At 40.4% G+C, this 27,701-nt stretch overlaps 2 protein-coding genes across 2 annotated transcripts in view; both read right to left on the minus strand.

Moving 5' to 3' along the window:
• The window catches only part of CIDEA (cell death inducing DFFA like effector a), a 449,150-nt gene that overhangs the window by 197,934 nt on the left and 223,515 nt on the right, over positions 1–27,701 (minus strand). The window lies entirely within an intron of this gene.
• GNAL (G protein subunit alpha L) overlaps positions 1–27,701 on the minus strand; it is a 169,514-nt gene that overhangs the window by 41,573 nt on the left and 100,240 nt on the right. Inside the window, exon 5 of the mRNA XM_049770091.1 lies at positions 8,321–8,418. Coding sequence (XP_049626048.1) covers positions 8,321–8,418 — 98 coding nt within the window. The remainder of the gene's footprint in view (positions 1–8,320; positions 8,419–27,701) is intronic.

Here is a 27,701-nt window from a genome sequence, read left to right on the forward strand (position 1 = left end):
GTTAGAGTGGAAAACCCCACCTGAATTCTGTAGGGTAGGGCCATGAGTGAGACTAAAGGGGGTTCACTTAGGAGAAAGAGAGTTTTTCTATTCAAATATGCTCAAAAACTCTTTAAAAAGTTTCTCCTTGGTTGGACAGACAGCAGAGGGGTAGAAGCACTCATCTTGCATGCTTCCAACCCTATTTCAATCCCTAGTACCACATGAGCCCTTGAAGCATCACCTGGGAGGTCCCCCATCAAAAATCAAACAAGCAAACATTACTTCTCTGGCCTGGGTTTCCAAAGTAGCACAAATAAAGGGTAAATAAAGCATGATGAATAAAAGATGAATAAAACATTAATAAAGGATAACCAGGTGCTAACTGACTTTACTGATAATTGATTTACCTTCCGTACCACTAAATTTACTTTTCATAACTCTATTGATGAAAACCAGCAATATTTCAAATTAACCAGTACTGAAAAAATAAAGAAAAGGAAGAAAGGAAAATGTTTTAAAAATACATTCATTTGAGATTTTTTTCCATCTTCCCCCCTTTTTTAAAATAATATCTTTATTTAAGCCAGTACTGGAAAATAAACCTGAAAATAGTCTTGGCTAGTAATAAAGGCTAAATGAGAATTAAGAACATGCATATCTATGAAGAGCTCAATCATATATAGTAGCATACATATTTAATTATTTATTTTGGGTCATGCCTGGTGGTGTTTGGGGAACCACATGATACCAAGAATCAAAGCGGGAGTATGTACATACAAAGCATGTGCTTCAGTCTATGCTTTTATCTCTCTTCCTCCCTCTTTATTCTCTCTTTCCTCATTCATTCAGGAGCTGAAGCCAGAGCCTCACACATGAGCCACAGCTATATATCTTCACCCTATATACACTTTAAATTAAATTTTTGTTTACTTTTATATTTTTTGGTTTTGATCTCAGACCTGGTAGTATTCAGGGCTTACTACTCTCTCTGCATTCAGAGATCATGTCTAGTAGTGATCAAGAGACCATATATGGTGCCTGGGATCAAGCCTAGATTGGCCACATGCATGGCAATCCCTCTACTTCCTGTACTGCCTCTCTAGTCCTTATTTACTTATTTATTTATTTATTTATTTATTTATTTATTTATTTATTTATTTATTTATTTATTTTGGTTTTTGGGCCACACCTGGTGACACTCAGGGGTTACTCCTGGATATGTACTCAGAAATCGTTCCTGGCTTGGGGGATCATATGAGATGCCAGGAGATTCGTTCTAGGCTAGCGCAAGCAAGGCAGACACCTTACCCCTTGCACCACTGCTCTGGCCCCGGTCCTCATTTATTTTTAAATAATCTGCAAAAACCTAGTTTTGAGAAAGTAACTTCATTTTCGCTGATCATTTCCAGATATTCTTGGCAGCTCAGATACCAATGACCAGGGAACCATGGGCTCCAAATCACAGCTTGTGGAGGTGTACGTGGTCATCAAGCTTAATGACAGTAGCAAAAACAGATCAGGGCCCAGTGAAAAGTCATGTGTACCTTTCTCACTGCCCTTTTCTTATTTCTACCATATTCCCCTCTGAGAGTACTCTAAAATAACCAGGGGACACACCCCTAAGAGTAGTGATCACACAAACACACCAGCACAAAAGAGAAAAACCTGAGCTAGAGCTGTCGAGTTTCCAGTTACATGAAGTAAAATATGTTGTAAACCTGAGCCCAAGATCCATTTTTCTCCTCTTTTCTTTCTCCCAAAATAGCAGTTTCCATGGCTACATAATCACTTCTTATTAGGACTTACAGGAAACGCATTTGAGGGTATAATGTGGTTGCTTGTTTTCTTAATTTTCACAGTGGGAACTGTGGACTGCTCTGCAAAGTATAATTTCTGGTCATTTGCACAGCTTGCTTGAGTCTTCAAAGACACGGGTTTTTACCAATGAATCAAGCATAGTACAAAGTTGGCATTGGCAGACTCCTCTAGCACTCTTCCCTCTGGCACCCAGCAGCCTGGCTGCCTTGACCTCTCCCCTCACCATAAACTCTACTCAAGGCCTGGAGTAGATAGGGCTGAGGCTAGGGAGACAGGGAGCGGGCTGCTTGGTGGTGGGCCTCATCTATACCCTGTTTTCTGCAGCATCTATCCTGCAGATTGCCAAGTGGGCCTGCCAGTTAAGAACAAGAGACAGAGGAACCAACAGGGAACATGATCGGAACTGATCACAAAAGGGGTGAGGGTGGTTCCTTGGCTGCCATCAACTCAATGTGGCTTCCAGAGATATGCAAAAAAGTCAAGTCTCTCCTGTACAGAACATGCCACAGATCCAGAAGAGCTTTGCTTTGGAGTTCCCTGCAATGTGTTTCCATGCTTAGAGAGTGGGGTATGGGGCAGGTGTTTGTGTGGCTGAGAATAAAGAAGGCGCTTTAGACACAAATCTGTTTGATAAGGACACCTGCTTCATGAAACACCCCCAACCCTGCCAGCCTCCACACCCTTTCCACTGCTATTCCTGCCCTCCTGCTGTTCCTCTTAAAACTGAGACCTAATTTATAGGATATCTCATTCCGCATAATATTCACTGCTATAAAATAAACAATGCAATACTTTTATTTCTTAGTTTTTGGGTCACTCCTGATGGTTCTCAGGATCAAACCAGGGTCTGCTATGTGCAAGGCAAGTACCTTACCCCTTTCCTTTTCCTCTGTCCTACAATTCTAAACATATCCATAAAGAGGTGTAACTATCATTACTACACAATTCCAAAATATTCCCATTATGCCTCCCGTGCTCATAAGCACTGTTATTCCTTCTTTCCTAAGGCCCTGATAATGTCTAATTAACTTTTTGTCTACAATAATTTTTCTCTTTGGAATTTTATATAGCTGACTTCTCATAATGTATGAATATATGACACTTTCATTGCTTTAAGTTTTGTTGGAGCAAGTGATATGAAATACATTTATTCTGTGTCTGCCAATGGGGTAGGCTAGTGGTTTGGAGGGAACCTGGGGACACTGGTGGTGGGATCGGTGATGGAACATTGTATGCCTGAATCAACTCTATTATGAATAACTTTTTAAATTGTGGTGTATCAATAAAATTCATAAATCAATATAGATGGCATTTTGTATTAGGTTTCTTCTTGCTAGGTATTTCCAAGATTTCCTTAAGGTAGTAGGATGTACTAGAACTTTAGACCTCTTTTTGGGGGGCAGGGGACCCCAAGCACTATTCAGGGGTCCCTTTTGGTGATTCTTGGTGAACCTAAGTATGTGTTGAAACCCTGTGATGCTTAGGAGCATTGAACCAGGGCCAGCCATATGCAAGGCATGTGCCTTAAGCCCTGCACTATCTCTCTGGGCCCAGGACTTTATACCTTTTTAATTGTTAAATTAAATCCACTGTGTGATATAACACACAATGTTGTTATTCATTGACTTTTTTGGACATCTGGAGTATCTGAAGTTCAGGTGTTGTTTGTGGATAATGCTACTGCTAACTGTGGTTCCCTGGGTTGTGCGTCACACACACCTCCTGTGGGATTCCTGGGAGATTCCTGATCAAGCTTTTAGTCAATGGGGTGCTTCCTGGATTCATTACTAGCAACTGAGATTCCAGAAGCCAGCATCACTGTAATGTGGTAAATGTCAACATCACTAAGAAGTACCTCTTTATCAAAAAAATTCCCATAGTTTCTCCCATAAAAATGATTTTTTGGAGGGGAGGCCTGATAGTGGTGCTCAGACTCTTGGCTCTGCACTCAGGAATTACTCCTGTTGGGGACCATATGGGATGCTGGGGGTTGAACCTGGGTTGGCCAAGTGTATGGCAAGTACCCTATCAGCTGTACTATCATTCTGGCTCCTGAAGGAATGATTTTTAAAAGAGCTGAGAATCCCACTCTTAACACACCTGGCAGCTCTCAGGGGTTACTCCTGGCTCTATGCTCAGAAATCGCTCCTGTCAGGCTCAGGGGACCATATGGGATGTCGGGATTCAAAACACTGACCTTCTGCATGCAAGGCAAATGCTTCACCTCCATGCTATTTCTCCAGCCCTTGAGAATCCCACTTTTCCTGGTAAGCACTAAGATTTAAAAAGCAAGGCTGTGGATGGAGCACGGTAACTTCACCAGAGAGATTCCCAGCCAAATAGAAATAAAATCTTTTTCCCATAGCAAGTCAGTAAAGGAAAGGAGAAAAAAAGATGTCAGAACACTGGAAGCTACAGGGGGATTCTGTGGGGGAGGGTGATACTTTTTTTCAAGGGACAACAGTCTATAATCTCCTATCTGGACCAGATTGAAATGAAGCTTGTGTTTTGCCAATTTGCTAAATTCAGGCAGCATTTTTTTTTTTGTTGTTTGTTTGGATGCAAGAACACTCAGACAAGGACTGGGCCTTGAGGGGAGAATAAGATACACTGACAGAGGAATTATTAATTTAGTGAGAAGGATGAGATGAAAGGAATAATATGGCCTTGGGGCTGTTTTCAGAGATTCTGTTCCCCATGACTTGTCACTGAAATGTCCTTGCTTTTAGGAAGGAATGGTGGCAAACACTGGGAGGAGCTTTTACTTCTTTAACATCTGACTGGGTAACACAAAAACATTTGCATTCACATGTTAGCCTAACAGACATGATTGAAAGTGATTTTTGAATCCTGTGTGATATTTGAACCCTTTCTCATATCTCTTCACACTTCACCCCCAATTTGGGGGCCTTCCATGCATTGTCCAGGGGCCCAAGTCATTCCTGGTGACTCTTGGCCAACCAGGCAAGCGGTTCAATACTGGGGCATGAGGGTGTGGTGTGTTGTGGGTCCTGTGGTGCTGCTGTCCTCCAGGGTTTTTCCCACAATGCTTGGGGAGCCATGCAGTGTCAGGGGACAAATCAGAATCAGGAGCATGCCCTGTACTATCTCCCTGACCCTGCAGTAGCCTTTGATTGACTGCTACATGACAAATTCAAGAAAGAGTGAGTCAGAGTAAGAGGAAAAGATAAAGGTTCTTGGAAGGAGTCCCTCCCACAATCCTTTGCTGGAACCTTTGCTCATTCCCACAGCCCAACCTAACCCTTTCTGTCTTTTCTGCACCCAATGAGCCTGTTGTGGAATGAAAACCAATGAGCCTCTGAAACATGAAAGCAGGCAAGTGTTTACAAATACAGGCAACTATAAATATTCATTTTTTGTATTTGTATCTACAAATACAAACAGACAAGTATTTACAAATGGAAATACACCAAAAAAGGGCATAGACAAATCAAATGGAATGTGATTTGAAGACAAGTCTTCAAGAACCTGTTAGCAGGGTAGAAAGAACTTTTAAGTAAAGGCCAAAACAGAATTCATAGTTGGTATAAACTTGTTTTTCTCAGTTAACAGTTTCTTTACCACATATAGTGGAGAATTATGAGTGCTTCCCATGGTAATCTTGGTGCTGGCTTCTCTGTCCCACTCTGCTCATCACACCATGGATTAGTCTGCTCACCTCCTGTGGTCTGAAGTGCTCAGCCAGTTATTGGCAAGGATCAGGAGGTTAAGATAAACTTTAGTGACCCCATTCATGCTCTTGCCCACATAGAACCATCCCCACTTCTGCCTGTTTCCCTCCTCTGGAACACTACCACTTTCCACCCACATCTCAGAAATGAGTTTAGGTGTCTTCTCCTGAAACTGATTTCTGAAGCACAGACTTTGCCAGGTCCAGACCCTTCTGCCCCAGCTCCCACTTCCACTTGTGTGATGCATCCCCCAGTCTTTGCAGAGCCCCCAGCCTCTTCTGACCTCGAAGCTACTACTCCTTCTGCTTACCTCCACTTTGATAGCCTTGAATGTTCCAAACTAAAAACTTAAAAAACTTCTCCAAATCCAAACTTGATATTTTCCTCTGTCTTCCATAACCTACGCTTCTGTGTCCTTATCTGAATTAATGGTACTATGGCCCATTCTGTTGTCATCCTAGCTAGATACCTAATACTGCCCCCTGGGCTCCCTCTGCTCATTTCTGTGATACTTACTAACTTGAAGAGTGTGCCAGAGTCTGTCTCCTGCACAACCAGCAGAGGCATCCTGGTAACATTAATTATCAAGCTATGGGCCACTCATTGCTTCTGGGAGAAAATACAATTTCCATAGCACAGTCTTTAGCACAAGAAGGTCTGACTCCCAGTGTCCATGGGGCCAGACTGCTATGGTTACTCTTGTATTACCTATACCTACCGGAGTGGCTTCCTATTAGGGGTTTGAGTATGCCTAGTACCCCTCTACTCCCAGGGTTCTTGCCATTAGCAGTGTTTATGCATCACAAGCAATGGAGAGTTCCTAAGGGTGAGGAAAAGGGGAGTGACTGCATAATCTTTCTCCCAAATTGAATATAATAACAAATACCTAAGTAGATTATAAGGTATGAAAATGCCCTAACTCTATAGAAAGTAAAAAAACAACAGTCTCTGGGACCGGAAGCCTTGGCAGCATGGGGACTAGTACGGCTCCAGACCAAAGGCTCTTTTGCCAAGCCTAGGGGAATCTATGGGGCTTGGCCTCCCCACCAACAGTTTTCCCTCTCCTTCCTCCCGGAATTCCAGCCAACAAGTTTTTTGCTCCTTATAAAGCAGATCATTATCCTCACTCAAGCCAGCTTCCAGCCAGCTCCTCAAGTGAAAAACTAGGATCTCACCCTGAGAAAAAAAAAATCAATACTCTGTTCCTATAAATCTACTCCAAGCGGCCTCATGTCCTCCATCTTCCTTCACTTGTACCTGTGCTTGCTATCATACTCAGCTTCTCAGAAGCCTCCACTCAAAGATAGTTCCTGATATGGGACTGCTGGAAGTCCTTTGCAGCCTCTAGGTGGCCAAATCACAGACCAACACCCGGACTCTACACCTTCTCCCCCGACTATTTCTAAAGACATAAAAGGGACATGTGTATCTCCTTTGTATATCTTAGAGGTATTCTCTTAACATCTATAACTCTTTTTGAATATATTCTTATATAGTGACAATTTTGCCCAATGTTTTCCCCCCCTTTGGTATCTGTTCTATAAGGAATTCTGGTAGAAGAGTCTCTTTGTATAGAATTCATGTTAGAACCAAGTTACAGGGAATGTTAGACTTGTTCCCTCGACCCTAGATGTACCAATAATACCTTGTGGCATTGTTCCTCTTTTGCATAGGCACATTAAAATGGGAAAATATTACATTATGAAAACAAGTTCTTATCTAATAGAGATGGGAACACTAATTTTGTAATGCAGTTGGGCCTTATACCCTGAACACTGGCATAATAACTTGGCTCAGGCCTCAGAAGAATGAGCATTGCCTATACACCCCTGAACCATGGATACCATGTATGGAAACAACTACAATTTTCTATAACATTACCAGGAAGTAAACCTCTACCAGGGAAGACCCTACCACTGCTTTGGCATTGACTTACTCTAAAGAGTGCTCTCTTAACACCCAGTCGACTATCAACAGCAACAACAACCTGCTTTCAGGGCAGATGTCTCCTCATCTAATGGTGAAGTGAAATTAGAGGATGCTCCACATCAACCTGACTGAAGGAAATGCGCAGAAACCAGAATCTTTAACTACAGGAACCTGGCACCAGCAACAGCTAATGTGAGAAAAAGTTTCACAGGGACCACGGAGAATGACTCAGTGTTGGATAGCCTGGTATGCCTGGAGCCCAGAGTTGGTCTAATGCCAGAAAACTTCAGGGGTGAGGACTCCTTGTAATTAGGCTGAGACTTTTTTCCCGTTTCCCCATATTTTGCTGGGCCTATGCAAACAATGGCAATTGCCACTTTCATACCATTACTAGTGTATTTATTTTTAAAACACATCCTTAAAACACAGCTTACTAAACTTAAAAATATATATATATAACTGTAGTAAAATGCCTGTCTCGAATTCAGGCAGGAGATGGGAAGGAGGGAGGGGGGTATTGGTGGTGGGAATGTTGTACTGGTGAAGGGGGGTGTTCTGTTTATGACTGAAACCCAACTACAATCATGTTTGTAATCATAGTGCTTCAGTGAAGAATTTATATATATATCTATATATCTATATCTATATTTATATATCTATATATCTATATAAAACAAAACCAAATAAAACCAAACCCAAATAAAACTGAAAAAAAAAAAAAAAGAATAGGCCTGCTCTGGTTCTTCTCTGAAATACTGATTAATACTGAATTTCCAACTCTCCATGTACGAAGCATGTCAATTTAAAACTGATGTCTGTGTGAGAAACAATTTATTTCTGGCACAACTGTGGTTGCAATCCAGTCTTTAAAGAGGTCTAGACAGACCTGGAGGACTTACTATTGTGCACAGTCGATCAGCTGGTATTCGTTTGATCTCTCAAAGCATGCCTTCACGCCCTCATCATCCCAAAGTTTCTTCACATGATCAAAGAATTCCTAAAATAAAAAAAAAAAACATTTGCAAATAAGAAAGCATATGTGCTACAACCTTTTAAAGAATAGAAAGAAACTAGACCCAAGAAGCACAGGAATTGTTTTCTTTTGTTTTAGTTTGCTTATTTGTTGGTTGGTTTTGGCCTCACCTGGCATTGCTCAGGACTTACTCTGGCTTTACAATCGGGAATTATTCTTGGCAGTGCTCAAGGGACAATATGGGATACTGGGAATCAAACCCAGGCTTACTGTGTATAAGCAAATGACCTATTTGCTACTCTCTATTCCTGGCACACGAATTGTTCTCACTGGGAAGTCCATTTGCCACAGCAAGACACAGTGACTATGCTCATTGCTACATAGAAAATGCATGGCATAAATAGTCACAAAACAGCTACTGTATTTACATCCTTCTCATCCTGTATCCCTAAAGATCATAACAGGAAGCTCTGATTTCCATCTCTGATGTGCACAGAAGGGCTTTCAGGCAACGATGCCCAAAGAAAGCATCCTGTGCTGCCATTCTCCCTAAGGATCAGCCTAAATTCTGCAGAGAAAAAACAAGTGCTGGCTGGTACTTTTCTTAGAGATTCACAATTCCATACAAAGATAGGTAAGGTAGGCTGATGCCCTCTTGGAAGAAAAAAGAACTGTGAATACACAATTCAGAGCCAACTTTTGGAAGGAGAATTAGAAGTTAGGAATCACTAGCATAAACTTCTTTAGCTTCTAATCCACCCAAGAGTTAATCAGCAGTGTCAGGAAAAACCATTAAAATTTTGCCACAGGGACCTGTCTTTCCAGCCACTGCCTATCATCATTAATAGTATGATATCAAGAAAACTGAATTCTTTAAGATGTCATTATAGGGACATCTCCATATAAAAGTCAACCTCTCAGTTAAAAACATTTTTTATTTGTTTGTTTTGGGGCCATACCTGGCAGTGCTCAGGAGTTATTCCTGGCTCTGAGCTTAGGAATCATTCCTGGAAAACTCAACATTACCTAGGAGGCAGGAGATTGATGCTAGTCCACCACATTCAAGGCAAATGCCCTAACCTCTGTACTAGAGGGCTGCCCCCTGATAATTTTTTAAATAGGAATCGAACACATGGTACTTAGGACCCCCAGGGCCACACCCAGTGGTGGTGGTGGGGTTGATGCTGGTAGCAAATGGTGGGGAGCATAGAGTGCTAGGTATGAACTCTACCACTTGAGTCATATTTCAGCTCCCTTAACTTCTGAGTTTTCAATCTTATTTTACTGGGTCCTAATTTTCTTCTAGAATCTTCCAACACTGCTCCTCTCAGTGGAGGATATTACAGGATTTTCTTAAAAAATAAAATTCCTGATAGCTTAAAGGGCTAGAGTGCATGTGTTGCATGCAAGAGGATGGGTTCTATCCTTAGCATTGTTTGATTCCCTGAACACTGTGCTGGTAGAAACAACTGAGCAACATTAGGTATGCCCCCAAATCGTGACCTCCCCCCAATAGAAGATTCTTCTAAATTGCCAAATGAAGGACACTCCCTCCACAGGGCACATATTTGTCAAAGAGAAACCCTTTAGTAAGTAAGTCTTTATCAAGATTGTCTTAGGAGAGAGAAATAATCCCCATGTCCAGGTGCTGGTCAGACCTGAGTGTACCTCCCTTCCTACCCAAAAGACGATCTTTTAAACAGACTTTATTACTCTTTTGACAGGGCCCACAAATGAAACACATGCTCTCTGGGGGATATGGGTAACAGCAGTGAAAGTGGAATGTGGGTGTTGCAACGTTACAGTATCGGCTTTGGATAACTGCAAAGAAATGCAAATGCACCAATCTTCCCTATCAGCTTCAGCTTCTGGTGCTAAACCAAGATGCTGTAAGAAAGCATAGGGAGGTTTCCCAGATTCTCTAAATTCACTTTTAAAGGGATTCCAGGGCTGGGGAGACTATACTGGGGTTAAGGGGCATGACCTAGCACCACATCAGCTTCTAAACATCCTGGGTATGGACATGGGAGCTTCTAAGCACTGCCTGGGTGGCTCTGAAGGTCCTCAGTGCTGCAAGATCCGGGCAACACCACATGCATCACTGGAAATGTTCACCAGTATCATGAGCACTGAATGGGGAGGTTCCCTTTCTCTGACATTAAAAGGATGGGAAGAACTTCACACAGTATTTCAGGGCTGCTGCTGCAGAAGCTTCTTCTGCAGTTTATGAGGGAAAAAGTTCAAACTCACAAAAGTAGAGAAAATCACTTCCAGGTTCACATGGATCAACACATGGCTGATTTTCTTTTACATAAATCTCATGCCTTTCCCCCACCTTTATTAGTTTGCAATGGACCTCTTGTGCCATTTGATTTTATTTTAACACTGATTTTAAAAGACACAAGTGCAAAAGAAGTTATGGCCACAGTGCTACCACCTTAGTTGAAAATACAGAAACAAATACATGATTCTATCAAGTCATTAACTATTTAGTCAGTCAGTGAGCTTCATTAACTATAATTGAACATTTGTCCAGAATCAGGCTTGAGTTCTCATACATTTGCTAAAACAACCGGGAAAAACATGAGAAATAATTTTAGCATGTTTCCATTAGCAACTCTGATTAATAACACTAAATAAAAATAAAACTGTTGTTGTGTATCTATATATGTCTGAAAAGAAGGAGTGATTCACAGTGAAATGTAACCAGCTTTTGACCAGAGGATAGAGAAATGGAAAGCAAAAATGATTACTAAGCAATATTTCTAATATTATCTGTTACTGAACATGAAACTCACATGTAATCTCTATATGTTTATAAGTAAAATAAACAAAAATCTATCTAATTTTATCTAAGGGGACTTGAATTATGTTATAGAATATAAAAATGATTATACAGAATTTAAACCTACTTTCGTCTAGGGGGCCACACCTGGCTGTGATCAAAGATTACTCCTGGTTCTGTGCTCTGGGATTATTCTTGGAAGGAAGCCTTGAAGACTATCTGGGGTGATTGGGATTAAACCCGGGACCTGCTTGCAAGGCAAGTGCCTTAACACTGCCTCTGGCCCAAATCTACTTTTTTTTTTGTTTGCTTTTGGGCCACACCCAGCAGTGCTCAGTGGTCACTCCTGGCTGTTTGCTCAGAAATAGCTCCTGGCAGGCATGGGGACCATATGGGACACCGGGATTCGAACCAACCACCTTTGGTCCTGGATCGGCTGCTTGCAAGGCAAACACCGCTGTGCTATCTCTCCGGGCCCTACATTCTTTTTCTTTTCTTTTCTTTTTTTTTTTTAAACAATAGAATCTTGTACCATTTTTTTCTAGTACCACTGTTTATAACTCACTTTATGCATGAAAAATAATCAAAACACAAACACACACATACACACACTCTCTGCTCATTCAGAATCACATACCCAGTGTCCTTTCCTCAAGTGAAAGGAAATATTGTAGATCGAGTATGAAAATATTATTTCTGGGACTAGAGCTGGCCAGGATTGATCCCTGAACATAGAGCTAGGAATAAGCACTGATTACCCCTGGATATGGCTAAAAAAAAAAAAAAAAATCAAAAGCACAGAAAGTTACTCCTTATCTTTCTATCTTATTGTACAATATTTTTCTAGGGTGACATATAAAACCTATTTTCAACTTTAATGCCAGGATTTTCTTTGTATTTGTCAAGCAACTGCTTTTGTAAAATTTGAATCTGATAGATTCGTGATTTTTCTGTTGCATTACTGAATTGAGTCCACACACACTTAGAAATGATGTTTTGGGAGTTGGAGAGATAGTAGAGCAAGTAGGGTACTTGGCTTGCATGTGGAGGACCCAGACTTGATCCCCAATACCCTATATTGTTCCTCAAGCACAGAAAGAGTAATCCCTGAATACAAAATCAGGAATAATTTCTGAGCACCACTAGGTATGGTCCCCCAAACAAAACAAAGCAAAATGATGCTTCAGGCTTAGTCCTGGTCTGGGGTGGTATTTTGCATTCTGGGAACTAAATTCACTTGTGATTCTACTTCTGTGCTCATTCTCTCCTATTTTCAGTACCTCTATTAAGGTATATAACTGTAAGCTATGACAGAATCTTTCTGTCAGGAATGAAGATGAAGGATAAATAAATAGTTAATGTAACGTTTTATGGGAACATATTGAATTATGTTCACCACCGTTATCAGCAGAAACTGGCATTTTCAGGACCGTAGCCATTTAAATTTAATTTTCTAAAGCTTGAGTTTCAGTCAAATTCATTTAAAATACACCCACTCACCTGTTACACTGGCAGGCTGGTGGGCAAAGGGTGGTGGTTAGGATACACTCTGGGAACATGGTGGAGGGAGGTCGACACTGGTGGTGGGATTGGCCCTGTTTCATTGTATGTCTGAAACCCAACTATGAAGGACTCTAAATCACAATAGTTTCAATAAAAGAAAAATGCACCCACTCAATTTTATCCCCCAGATAGCAAAATGATCTAATAGGTTTCATCATTTCTCTCCCCCCTCATACTTGATGGCTATCAAGTTAAAAATCTGTGGGATCTGTCATACCTGGTAACACTATGACTTTGTTATAAATAATCTTTGCCTAGTTTAAAGTCCAATTTAATATAATCTGCTTAAAATTTCATTTAGGAATTTTATTTCCCCCATAAACTGTGTTAAAAACACAAACCTTGGGGCTGGAGAGATAGTATGGAGGGTAAGGTGTTTGCCTTTCATGCAGAAGGTCATTCGTTCGAATCCCGGTGTCCCATATGGTCCCCCGAGCCTGCCAGGAGCAATTTCTGAGCATAAAGCCAGGAGTAACCCCTGAGTGATGCCAGGTGTGACCCAAAAACCAAAAACAAAACCAAAAACAAAAAAAAACCAAAAAAAAACCAACAATAAAACAACCCACAAACCTTGCCTTTCCTATGTGAAGGATGAGGATAGCTGCTATATTCTTTATGAGGAATCACATACCAAGAAGGTCAACCTAGCATTTACTGAGTGCTTTGAAGGTTTCAGAGTTTCCTGGTCAAGGTAGCATTTGAATTTCAAACAAACCTGCCATAGAGGGGCGTTCTTTCTCATTTACAGATGACAAATGGAAAATAATTTAGGATATTTGACTTGTTCCTAGACTAGGAGTCTGGATATGAATGCATGTGAGTTCTCTACATATTGTTTCTGGTTCTGGCAGACTAGTGAGGACAAATACAAGTTTACAATAAATGTTGTTCTCACTCCCCACCCCCTTAAAACCCTGACAACAGCCTTACTTGAGCTACCCTCAGAATCCTTATTTATTTATTATTTATTTATTTATTGTCTTTGGGCCACACCTGGCAGCACTCAGGAGTTACTCCTGGCTCTGTGTTCAGAAATCACTCTGAGCAGTCATGGGGGACCATTTGGGATGCCAGGAATCAAACCATTTGTCCTGGATTGGCTGCATGCAAGGCAAACACCTACCACTGTGCTATCTCTCCAGCCCCAATCCTTTTATTTTTTACATTTAAATTTAGTTTCATTTTTTGTTTGTTTGTTTGTTTTTGGTTTTGGGGCCACACCCGGCAGTGCTCAGGGGTTACTCCTGGCTGTCTGCTCAGAAATAGCTCCTGGCAGGCACGGGGGACCATATGGGACACCGGGATTCGAACCAACCACCTTTGGTCCTGGATCGGCTGCTTGCAAGGCAAACACCGCTGTGCTATCTCTCCGGGCCCTTTTTTTTTTTTTTTTTTATTGTTGCTAAGTTCTAAGAGTTCTTCATATGCCTGATGTCAATTCTATTTATTTATTTATTGAATCACTGTGAAGTACAAAGTTACAAAGTTGTTCATGACTGGGTTTTAGTCATACAATGTTCAAACAAACCTCCCTTCACAATGTCCATCTCCCTACAAAGTGTCACAGATATCCATCCCACCTCCTGAGCCTGTCTCTATGACAGTTTTTTTCTTTATTTTTATCCTTTTAGCCACCATGGTTTATAATAATGTTACTGAAAGAGTACCACACACATCAGCATCCAGTTCATGTCCAGAGTGATCTCTTCCTGCTAAACCCATTGTCATAATGTTTATTAATAATTAAACAATTATTTAATTACTAATTAACACACTGTCATAGTGTTTAATTCTTTATCAGATACATAATTTGTAAATTTCCCCCTATTTCTTCTATGAGGTGTCTTTTTACTGTTAATTTTATCCTCTGATACACAAAAGGTTTATTTTTTATTCAGTCAAATTAGTTTTTTTTTTTTGAGGTTACTAGAAAAGTTTAAATTACATGTGGCTCATAATAAATTTCCAATGAAACACTGTTGACCTAGAAACTTGATTAATTTTCATTTGGCAAGAAACTTCATGAAGAATTCTGTCAACCTCATTATATATCCCAGGTCATATAGAATAGATGTTATGTTTGATACCTTGTGTTAACTAGGTAAAGTGCTCCCAAATATATGGATTAGAATGTACATTATTACCATTTGCAATTTCTAAATAACTTGTGAGATGATATTTTGAAACCTTTAAAAATATCATCAAACCTTGACATCCATTATTCCAGCATACCCAACATCTTCTATAACTCTAAGGATAATAATTAGTGTCTCAGATCCTAGCTGCGTGGTTCTCCTAGAAAGAATAGTTCAGGTGACTCCTTGACTTTTTCTTAACATTTTTGTTATACTGTATTAAATTATTTGAATTTATTTATATAGGTTAAAATTATATAGCAACCAATCATCATAAATTGACTTTCATTGATATATTTTCTGATAATTTTTGCCATTCTTTTTTAATATCTTGCACATTTACCATATGTTTATCTTATCTGGATGATAATCAGTACTTATTGTGAAACTATTCTATAAATAAATATACATATATTCTATAATTATAAATAAAATTGCTTTATTTAAATTTTGTGTTTACAGATTTGTTCATAGTTGGGTTTCAGTCAGAATCCTTTTAAATAGCTTTTGAATGTATAAATTATTATAATAAAATCCATCCAATTTTACAATATTTTACAATCATAAAAACAGAAATGCAATGGAATTTTACAAATACCTCCTTTGGAGCAAAGCTTTGCCCTGCCTCACTAGATATTTATTTTCCCTTGCCGCCTACTCTGCCTCACTAGATTTTAATGTACTTTTGTGCTAGCATATTTTTTTCTAGAAATTTCTTATACATGTAATAATGTAGTCTTGTGTTTGACTTCTTCCACTTAGTATATGATTTCAGATTCATCCATTTTGTTATATTAGTTAGGGGTTTGCTCTTTTAAAAAGTATCACTAAATTCTTGGGGCTGGAGCAATGGAGTACAGAGCCAAGAGTAACTTCTGAGCACTGTCAGGTGTGGCCCCCAAACAAAAAGTAAACAAACAAAAAAGAATCATTGAAGGGAAGAAATGTAGATTGGTGTTAAGAGTGCCTGCTTTGTATGTGTGGCATTCTAGATTTGCACTCCTGTTCTCCCTCTTCCTCCTAGCCCACACTGATTGCTAAAATAGTATTTTCACTGTATGGATACTCCAGTTTGTTTATTATTCACCAGCTGATGGACATTATATTATTTCCAGTATTTTACTGTTTTTAGGAACATTTGTGTGCTAGTCTTTGTAAAGATTTTGGTTTTCACTTCACTTAGAGAAATGAAATTACTAAATTAGATAGTAAGTGAATGTTTAACTTAACTTTTTTGGTTGTTCGTTTTTGGGCTACATTCAGCAGCACTCAGGAGTTACTTCTGCCTCTGTGCTTGGAAATCACCCTGGCAGGCTCTGGAGACCATATGGGATCTGGGGATTAAACCTGGGTCTGTCCTGGGTCTGCTGTGTGCAAGGCAAACATTTGCCTACCACTGTGCTATCACTCCGGCCCTTTATATCTATTTTTTCTATTTTTTTTTGTTAGACTGTTTTCCAAAGTGGCAAATTCATTTCTCCATAGCCAAGAGCAAGTTGCAAAGGTTCAAATTTTTTCATATCCTTAATCTTTTGTTTTAATTGTGATTACATTAATAATTAGATAGTGACATTTAATTGTGTTCTTGCTTTCATTTCTTCATGAGCAGTGAAGTGGGGTATCTTTTCATGTGATTTCTGGCTACTTGCATACACCTTATTTTTGAAGTGTCTGTCCACTATTTTGTCAATTTAACAATTGGGATGCATGTCTTATTACTGAATTTTTAAGAAACAAAAGCAAGGGCTAGAACAGGTAGGGTGCTTGTCTTGCATGTGGTTAACCCAAGTTCAGTCTTTGGAGCCACATAATCTTGAACCACAAAGTAGTGATCCCTGAGTGCAGAGTAATGAATAAGTTCTGAACATCATCAGATGTGGCCCCCAAACTAATAAATAATAAATAATAAAATGAAGTAAGAGGAAGATATATTTAAAAATGATTTACATTAAAATCTTTGGTTAGCTATAACTTTTGCAAATATTTCTTTGCAAATGTAGCCTTTTTGTTGTTATTGTTGTTGTTTGTTTTTGGGTCACATCTGGTGATGCTCAGGGGTTACTCCTGACTACGCACTCAGAAATCACTCCTGGCTCAGGGGACCATATGGGATGCCAGGGATTGAATCCAGGTCTGTCCTGGGTCAGCTGCATGCAATGCAAAAGCCCTACCTGTGCTATTGCTCCAGCCCCATAGCTTGTTTTTTTTAATTTAAAAAATACCTTTTGATGAGCAAGGTTTTTTCATTTATATGATACTCAGTGAGTCTATTCTGGGAGGAATTCAGGTGCTCTACAAGGGTTGGTGTTTTGGGGGCCAGTGTGCTCATGGAACCATGTTGTGCTGGGAATTCAACCTGGGTATTCCATATGCAAAGCCTACATCCAGCCTGTTGACCCATATCCAGAACTCCTCAATCAATTATTTTAAACATATAATCCAGTGTTCTTCTGAAACTGTTGTAGTTTTAATTCTTATCTTTTGGGTGAGTATCCATTTGATTTGAGTTCATCTTAGAGTATAGTGTAGAAAAGTTCCAAGGATATTCCTTTCCATATACATATCCAGTTTCCCCAGCACATTATAAAAAGATGATTTTTTTTCTCCACTTAATTATCTTGGTGGTCAACGTGGGCCATATACTTGTTCCTGGATTTGTGATTCTGATAGAACCCATTGGTTTATGTCTGTCCTTAGGCCAGTGCTATTCTGTTTTCACTATTGCTTTGAAAAATGTCTTAAAATAATGCTGTAACATTATCTTCTATTTTCTTATTACTTGTTTTTGTGGCCACTAGAAAGAGTGCTTGGGGCCCCCTAGAACAGAACTGGTTGGGGGCATGTGGTGTTAGGAACTGACCCCACAGGCATGTGACAGGCATGTGTCACGCTCTATTCATAGAAATAATGAGTTTCCTAATCATTAAATAGGATAGATGTTTGTCTTATTTAAATTCTCTCAATGATGCTTTGCAGCTTTGTCAGTATAATGTTCTCACATGATTTGTTTAAAATGTTTTTTAGGTCCAGAGAGGTAATATATTGGGAAGGGTGCTCGCCTCACACATGGATGACCCAGATTCAATCACTGGCCTGGGTTTGATTCTCCAGCATCTCATATGGTCTCCTGAGCATCACCAAGATTGATCCCTGACTTCAGAGCCAGGAGTAATCCAGGAGCATCTTTGGGTGTGGCTTAAAATACAAAGGAAAAATAATTCCAAGATAAACAAAACTTTTTTTTCTTAGTCATTAGTTTGACTTATTTTAAATGTATATGCTTTCCCATTTAAAATTTTGAATTTGTGGGGCCGAAGTGGTAGCACAGCGGTAGGGTGGTTTGCCTTGCACATGGCTGACCCAGGACGGATGCAGGTTCGATCCCCAGCATCTCATATGGTTCCCTGAGCCAGGAGTAATTTCTGATCACAGAGCCAGGAATAATCCAGGAGCACCACTGGGCGTGGCCCTTCCCAAATATATTTTTTGGATGTGTGCCTTGAAAAATACTGACAATCAATTATTTTTCTTTTTGTATTTGAATTTCTGTTCTTCAACTTTGCTAGTTTAAATTATTAGTTGTTGCCCATTATTTTCTGAGTAGCTGCATAAAGAAATAGTTACTGAAAGTGCCCTGGCTACTCTCTTACTTCCCTCCATAAGGGCAGGGATGGAACCAGAATCCCTTACAGACTCAGAATATAGGGAAACTGAGTCCGAGACTACTCAGTGCTCACTGGAACCAGGGCCTGGGTCTTGCCACCTTGACACTAGATTTAAAAAATATTCTAAGACACAATAAGGTTTCTCTGGGGAGCCTATTCTTTATCTCCAAAATAATACTGATATTCTATCCTATAGAGATGGGAACATATGATTTTTCTCACATATTTTCCCCCTACAAACTAGTTTTTTTAGCTTTTGATTCTCCCCTCACAACACTCCTACTCCTCTGCCTCAGGTTCTGTAAAATCCTGACGCGCTGAGGAAAATGTGTACTTTGAGCATGCACGCAGAGATTCACAGTAGAAACTTATTTGTGTGGGAACAGAAATAAAACAATCATGTATTTTCATTAGGGATAAGAGACTCAAAGAATCACGATTTTAATCTTTACTTCTAGACAAGGTTCTATCAAGTTATCTGACCAAAAAAATCAAAGAAATAAAAGAAAAGAAAATTCTAGCAACATCAAGCTGGAATTACATAACATTTTGAGGTATTATTCTTGGCCTTCTTAGTCACTCTAGATTCTCTGTTCAATGTGTGGAGAGGCAAAATGGAGGCTGAAGGCTGTCTTTGGGAGAAGAAGATTGGAATCGAAGCAAATGTCTGATGAGGGCAGTTAAAATAGATACCTGCATCTTTGGGAAATTACTCGTGTGAGCTAAACCGAATTGGCTAATGAGAAATCAGAAGCAATATTAATGTCATGAGCAGAGTCTGGTTTCTGGATGCCTGAATTAAAATTCTAGCCAGGGGCTCCCTAATACTGACACCAAGGCTGTATCTGCTGCCAGAGCTCCACAAGGACAGAAAAGCTTTGCAGGGCAGATGCTTGCTCTGGCATCACACACAGGTGGAGGGGAGTGAGAGAAGAGGGCTGTGAGGAATAGGGTGCAGAAAGGATGAGATGAAAGGGCAACTGGAAAGAGAGCACACATAAGAAGGGGTGACTCAAGGAGGGGGCTCCTCTCTGGACAGTCGGGTGTGTGATGGACAAGGGTGTGAAGAGGTAGTTCGAAGAACGCTCCAGCTCTTAGCACAGAAAAATTCCAGACACACGGCAATGTAACTTTGGTCAAAGGTACCAAAGCTGGTCAGGTCCTGACATATCCACAAATATATGGTGAGGAAATAGAAGTGTGAAGACCTGAAAACCAAATTCTAAAAATATCTACATTATTCCTTCTACCAGGACACAGCATTAAGTCTTGTGGGTGGGATGTGGAGGGAGAGAGTGATGTGTTGCTAATAGGACCCAGGCATACTGTCCTGTAGCCATTCAAAGGAAAGACAATGAAGTCCTTTCCTCAGTGTCCAACTATGCCACTGCTTCCAATTCTCAGACTAGAGCTGGACTTTCAGAATTTTCTGAAATGATCCTTTAATCAATGTGACTTCATGTGATTTACACAGTTAATATCTGGAGGTAAAGCTGCTTACCCTGAGCTTCAAAAAAATTACTAGATAAAAGGACCAGCAAATGAGGAGAGAAGAGTGAGTGGATTAGTGTGTTGTGTGCCGCCTTTAATTTATAGTACAATTTACTCTTGTACTAAGACCAACACTTACCTCTGCAAGCAGCTGAGAAGTGGGGTGTGTGAAAGAAGATAAGGGAAAGCCTTCTCAGAGTGAGGCTCTGAGACCCTGAGTAGTGGATAGTATAGAAGACATTATTGTGTGGGCCATCAAATTTGCTTTTGAGAGTATTTCAGAATTTAGTTGAATTAAAGGCCTGACATCTTTGGGATACCTGACAATTTCAAATCAGCAGGAAAATCTCCAAGATGGTTTAATGGTGTAGCTTTTTATCCTTTCTCTTTTGGCTTTTGGACCACACCCAGCAGTTCTCAGGGGTTACTCCAGTTCTGTACTCAGTAATAACTCCTGGCAGTACTCAGGGGACCTTATGGGATACCAACGATCAAATTTGGGTCAGATGATTGCAATGCAAATATCCTATCTGATAAACTATTGCTCCTGCCCCTAATGGGACTGCTTTGTGAACCCTACTCCTTTCTGCTATATTCAAGGCACAGCCACTTTCTGTGCTCACTTTGGGATGGATACACGGTGGCAGAAGAGGAGGTAACAGTGAAAAAGGCGTTGGTGGCCTTTCCCCTTGTGGAATTACCAGTGGGTGATTGGGAGAGAGAAAGGCCATTTCTTATATTCCCTCTACCATGAACTCAACTAATACAGGATATGTTATTGATATTATTAATACTTTTTTTGTTTGTTTCTGATTTTTTCAGTTTATTTTTTATTTTATTTTTATTTTTATAAAATCTTTATTTAAGCACCCTGATTACAAGCATGATTGTAGTTGGGTTGCAGTCATAAACAGAACACCCCCTTCACCAGTGCAATAATCCCACCACCAATGCCCCCTCCCTCCTTCTTCACCCCACCTGTATTAGAGACAGGCATTCTACTTCTCTCACTCATTAAGATTGTCATGATAGTTGTTAGTGTAGTTATTTCCCTAATTGCACGCACCACTCTTCATGGTGAGCTTCATATTGTGAGTCAGTCCTTCTGGCTCTCATCTCTATTGTCCCTGGGCATTATTACAATAATGTCTTTAATTTTTCTTAAAACCCACAGATCAGTGAGACTATTATCTTCCTCTGACTTATTTCACTTAGCATAATAGAGTCCACGTGCATCCATGTATAGGAAATTTTTATGACTTCATCTCCCCTGATGGCTGCATAACATTCCATGTGTATATGGACCACAGTTTCTTTAGCCATTCATCTGTTGAAGGGCATCTTGGTTGTTTCCAGAATCTGGCTCTAGTAAACTGTGCTGCAATGAATATAGGTGTGAAGAAGGCATTTTTGCTTTGTCTTTTTGTGTTTATAGGAGCTACATTGAAAATATACACGATACTGACAGAACTTAACAAGGAAAAATAAAAGCAGCTAACCCCATGAAAAATGGGGAGAAGAACACACTTCCTCAAAGAAGAAATACAAATAACCAAAAGACACATGAAAAAATGCTCCAAATCACTAATCATCAGGAAGATGCAAATCAAAACAACGAGGTACCATCTCAAGCCACAGAGACTGGCACACATCACAAAGAACAAGAATGATCAGTGTTGGCGGGGATGTGGAGAGAAAGGAACTCTTATTCACTGCTAGTGGGAATGCCACCTAGTCCAGCCTTTATGGAAAACAATATGGAGATTCCTCAAAAAACGGAAAATTGAGCTCCTATATGATCCAGCTATATTCTTTCCAGAGATATACTCTAGGAACACAAAAATACAACAATATTATTCATTCATTCATTCAGAAAAATATTCATCAAGGGCTGGGAATTGGTAAGATTTTTAAAATTGCAGTGAGTGCAAATAAAAAAGAAAACAATGCATAGAGCCCTATTGGCAATAGTACTGTAAACCACAGTGTTAAAGTTATATAAAAAAAAAATGATTCTGAGAGAGGGGTGGGTTGGAGATACTGGAGGAGGCAAATTGGTCACTGATGAAGTGATCAATGTTGAAACTCAGAAATTAACTTTGTAATTAACTTTGCAATTCCTGGTGAATTAATTAAAAATAAATAAAATGTCCAAAACTGTTTTTTAAATGAAGTCAATAAGTATCAAAGTTTTCTGCAGATTAAGGTCATGACTTCTAGGTTATCCAACTCATGGCTGATTCTCAGACTCTGTCTAACCTGGCTGGTGAGTAGCAGAGGATCTCAGCCTCTTTGAAATAGCACAGCGGCATTTGCCTTGCAAGCAGCCGATCCAGGACCTAAGGTTTGAATCTCGGTGTCCCATATGGTCCCCCGTGCCTGCCAGGAGCTATTTCTGAGCAGACAGCCAGGAGTAACCCCTGAGCACCTCGGGGTGTGGCCCAAAAACCAAAAAAAAAAAAAAAAAAAAAAAAAAAAAGAAATACTGCACTCCCCCTAACCCCTGATCATCACTCTTCCCTAGTTTTCTCTGTCACTCTAGTGTGGTGTTCCCCTTTTCTTTTCTAAGAGCAACACCAAGAATGATTCCTGAACATAAAACTTGGAATAAGCCCTGAGCACAAGTGTGACTCAAAACAAACAGAATGGAAGTATGTATTTTTTTGTTTGTTTTTTTTGGTTTGGTTTGGTTTTTGGGCCACACCCAGTGGTGCTCAGGGGTTACTCCTGGCTATCTGCTCAGAAATAGCTCCTGGCAGACTCGGGGGACCATATGGGACACCGGGATTCGAACCAACCACCTTAGGTCCTGGATCGGCTGCTTGCAAGGCAAACGCGCTGTGCTATCTCTCCGGCCCCGAAAGTATGTTCTTTTTGTTTTTGTTTTTGTTTTTGGGTCACACCCAGCAGCGCTGAGGGGTTACTCCTGGCTACATGCTCAGAAATCCCTCCTGGCAGGCTCAGGGGACCATTTGGGATGCCGGGATTTGAACCAATGACCTTCTGCATGAAAGGCAAACGCCTTACCTCCATGCTTTCTCTCCAGCCCTGGAAGTATGTTTTTTATTAGGGTTGTTTTTTTTTTAAATTTTCTTTCTGACTTTACTAAAAATATCAAGCAAAGGGCATTTTCTTGGCACATGGTCTCTGTAGAATTACAGTAAGGGAAATAGCTGACAAATGATGGAAGATGAAATATTATTCTAAGCTTTGTCTGAAACCTGTTAAACTTGTAAGCTTTCTGACATAAAAACTTAAACCTTCAGAAAAACACGGAACCAAGTTTACTTGGAATGCATCTTTAAGAATCTGAGAACCACAGTGGCTGCATGTTACCCCCATTACTGTGACATGTTCAGAGGATAGGATAAGCAGCATCTCTGCTTTCTTTGAGGTATGAGAACCACAGCTCACGGATATTGGAGTGCACTCTGATCCCTGGAAGTCCAACGAATTTTTCAAGCTCAAAACAGCTAGAGAGCACCCCATCTCCCAAACAAGCCGACCCACATCATTCTCATCACACTGCTGCTACCCAGGTCATCCCGCTCCTCCCAGCAAATCATGAAGCCAGCTTGAAGCCTCTGTCTCATCAGCTGTGTCAAATCCATTTGCTCTCTGCATGGATACAGTTTTTGTTTTTGGGTCACCACACTTGGTGAAACTCAGGGCTCTGTGCTCAGAGTTCACTCCTTGTGGAGCTTGGGAGATCCTATGGGGTATTGAGGGTCAAGCCCATGTTGGCTCTATGCAAGGCAAGCATCCTATCCACCAAGCTATCTCTCCAGCCCATGGATCTAGGTTTGAACATCCTACCACTTACATGGATCTAACTCCCAGTCTCTCCATCTTGATTATACCCTCTCTTCTAGTTCTGCCTATTATTTGTAATAGAGTTTTGTAGGCAGGAAGATGTTTTACAAGTATAAATACTTTTAGACTCCTTCTAAGTATCCATCAAGAGTACTTCATTCCATGCTTGGAAAATTCCCCATTATAATTGGTGCAGTTACAAACTTTAAGCCATATATATGCATAGTCATTCTCCCAATTTTACTTCTGTGCATACATTACTATATCCTCATATTCCCTAAATAACCAATCACACTACATAGGCTAGGCTGGAACCTGATGTTTGTTGTTGATCTATCCATTCCTCTTTTATGTACCTATCATTTATCACAATTTGTGTGTATATTCAAAACAAACAGACTGGTAGAAGGTAAGTAAGACATTTTCTTTGAAAGCAGCCGACCAGGTTTGATCCTGGCACCCCATAGGCCCAACCCTGAACCCCACCAAGAGTGATCCCAGAGTGCAGAGTCAGGAGTAAAGCATTGAACACTTCTGAGCTTCTGGGTGTGATCCAAAAATTAAAAAGAGAGAAAAAGGAAAGAAGGAAGGAAGAAGAGAAGAAGGGAAGGAAGGAAGGTAGAAAGGAAGGAACGAAGAAGGAGATGGCATTAAAGGTACATAGAGTTGTTATTTAGGTTGTTGGTCTACAGGGAATAAACTCAGAACATAAGAGGCGATTCAGCTTAATAAATAAAACAAGAAAATTATAGTGATGATGATAAAGACATTAAGTTTTGTGGCTTGTAAGTACAATGATATATGAAAATAGAAGGGGGAAGGACTGAGAGGGAAATAGACACATACAGTCAGTATCAAATGGACAGGAGGGGAAGGCGAGAGAGCAAGAGCGAGAGAGCTAGAGAAAGAGAGAGGGAGTGAGAGCAAGAAAATTGAGAAGAAAGAGAAAAACAAAGGGTACTGAGAGAGAGAGCTAGAGAAAGAGAGAGGGAGTGAGAGCAAGAAAATTGAGAGAAAGAGAAAAACAAAGGGTACTGAGAGACTGAGAGAGAGAGAGAGAGAGAGAGAGAGAGAGAGAGAGAGAGAGAGAGAGAGAGAGAGAGGTACATAGAGTCTACAAGAAGAAACAGTGGCATGTGGTATGTAGAGTCCTAGCAGACATTAATCTCAAAGCTTGAAAGCCAGTGAGTTTTTTTTTGGGGGGGGGGCACACCCAGTGACACTCAGGGGTTACTCCTGGCTATGCGTTCAGAAATCCCTCCTGGCTTGGGGGACCATATGGGACACCAGGGGATAGAACTGCGGTCTGTCCTAGGTTAACGTGTGCAAAGCAAATGCCCTACTGCTTGTGTCACCTAAAAGCCAATGTTTTATTTTATTTTATTTTATTTTTTTCAGGAGACAGGAAGCTTTATTATAAGGCTCTAACTGCCTTGTGTGGCTTCTTTTTTTTTTTGGTTTTTGGGCCATACCCGGCAGTGCTCAGGGGTTACTCCTGGCTGTCTGCTCAGAAATAGCTCCTGGCAGGCACGGGGGGACCATATGGGACACCGGGATTCGAACCAACCACCTTTGGTCTTGGATCGGCTGCTTGCAAGGCAAACACCGCTGTGCTATCTCTCCGGGCCCCCTTGTGTGGCTTCTAAGCTAATCAGCCTCTTTGCATCCAACCATCTCTCATCTCTCCATCCTGCCTCTTCCTGAGGCTTCTTGCTGAATCTCCTGCTGAATCTCTCTATTACCCCTCCTCCAGACCTTAATTACCAATCACAGACCCCTCCAAGCAGTGGGAGAGTTTCCCTCTCCAGGTAAGCTAGGCAGAAAGTTGGGGGGAGGGGTTACATCTTCGGGTTCTTTGTTTCAAAAAAAGAAAAAACAAGCTTTTGTTTTCCTGACCTCCACCAGTCAAAGGCGTAACCCTAATATTGCCCAAAAGCCACGAAGTCTAAAGTGTAATTAAAATATCAATGTTTTAAACCTCTATATGCACCTTTATCATTGAGATGGATTAGTGGATCCCACACTGACTGCAAGTGGTGGCTCTCTGTCTCCTTTAGGTGGAACAAATAAACCCTTCTCACTACAGAATAAAGGACAGTTACATTTAAGGGGTCAGAGCAATAGCACTGCAGTTAGAATGTTTGCTTTGCATGCAGAAGACCTGGGTTCAATCCCTGGCAACCCATGCGCTTCCTTGAGTCTGCCACGAACTATTTCTGAGAGCAGAGCCAGTAGTAACCCTTCAGCACTGCTGGGTGTGGCTCCAAATCAAAAACAAACAAAACCAACAATAAAAGAACGTTTAAAGTTTAAAACAACACAAAATAAAGATGCCATAAGACCCTTAAAAATGATGCAGTACCACAGCACACAGAGCATGTTGGGCTAGATGACAGGTCTTTCCAAAACACAGTATCAGAGCTGCATATTGGCTCTGAGCCTAGAAAAGCAGGTATGGGGCCTGGGCTCATTAGCGGGTGGTGTAATTTCTAAAGTTGTCTTAGAGGTAGGTTTATTTAAAATGTGTTAAGAGACTTGGGTGCTTTTAGCTTATGATCCAGCACCCATATGTAATTTCAAACATTCCAATTTTGATAGAAACATTGCTACATAAGAGAATAAGTCTCAAATTCCCGAAGATATTTAACATCTTAATAAAGCATGCATATATTTAAATTGCATTGAAATATGCAATTCTGAATGTGACAGAGTCAGAAAAACCATTTATATACCTATGTTGTAAATAGAAATATAATTTATACCTCTTTGAGAAACTGAATTAGCATCTGGCCTTCATTAGAAAAATAGGAGAATGTTGGAGAATATTTAAACGTTCACTTCTTTAACAACACAAAGAAGAGAATTCCCCAGGTAGGTCAAGGAGGAACTCCATTATACTCTATGTCTTTTTTTTGTTTGTTTATTTTTGGGTTCTACTGGTGGTGCTTAGGGCTTACTCCTGGCTCTCTTCTCAGGGATCCCTCCTGGTTGGCTCAGGGGATTTATGGCTGACAGGGATTGAGCCTGGGTCGTTGGAAGATGTGGCTGGAGGTAAGAGAACTTGCTGTGCAGGCAGGAGGCTGTAAGTTGGATCTCTGGCACTGCCTGACATGCTCAGTATACTTCTGAAAGCACCACCATTTGTGAGTTTTGCATTTGTGAGTGTAACCAAAGGTGTGCAAGTGTCGATATCAAAGTATTTAATGCTACCGAGCACCACAACCAAGGGCATGGGACACCCCATTATCCAGTACCAGCAGTAATGAAGGAGGGAAAGAGGGTAAATGAGCTATGGCCTGCTGAAGGGATTGGTGCTGAGATAATGTATACTTGAAACTCAGTCAGGAATAACATTGTAATTTACGGTGACTCAAATAGAAAAAATTTATTTATTTATTTATTTATTTTTTTTGGGCCACATCCGGCGGTGCTCAGGGGTGACTCCTGGCTGTCTGCTCAGAAATAGCTCCTGGCAGGCACGGGGGACCATATGGGACACCGGGATTCGAACCAACCACCTTTGGTCCTGGATCGGCTGCTTGCAAGGCAAACGCCGCTGTGCTATCTCTCCGGGCCCAGAAAATTATTTTTTAGAAAAAGACAAGGAATTCTCAAAGGTCAAGAAGTTGAAGAGAAAACTTTAAATGCCAGAAATGAAACTTTTGTTGATTGCTAAGTGTTGAAAGGTCTAAAGAAGCAAGATAAAAGTAGAAATAAAGGATTTTGAAAAGAATCTAGTCTCTTTAAGCAGTTCTAGTAGGAATTTAAAAAGAAAAAAGTCTGAGAGCTGTAAAAAAAAAAAAACTAACACGTTTGTAGTAATGTAAATAACAGTAAAACATTTAGGGTCTGGGC

Source organism: Suncus etruscus, chromosome 3 (assembly GCF_024139225.1).
Source record: "Suncus etruscus isolate mSunEtr1 chromosome 3, mSunEtr1.pri.cur, whole genome shotgun sequence".
NCBI lineage: Eukaryota > Metazoa > Chordata > Mammalia > Eulipotyphla > Soricidae > Suncus > Suncus etruscus.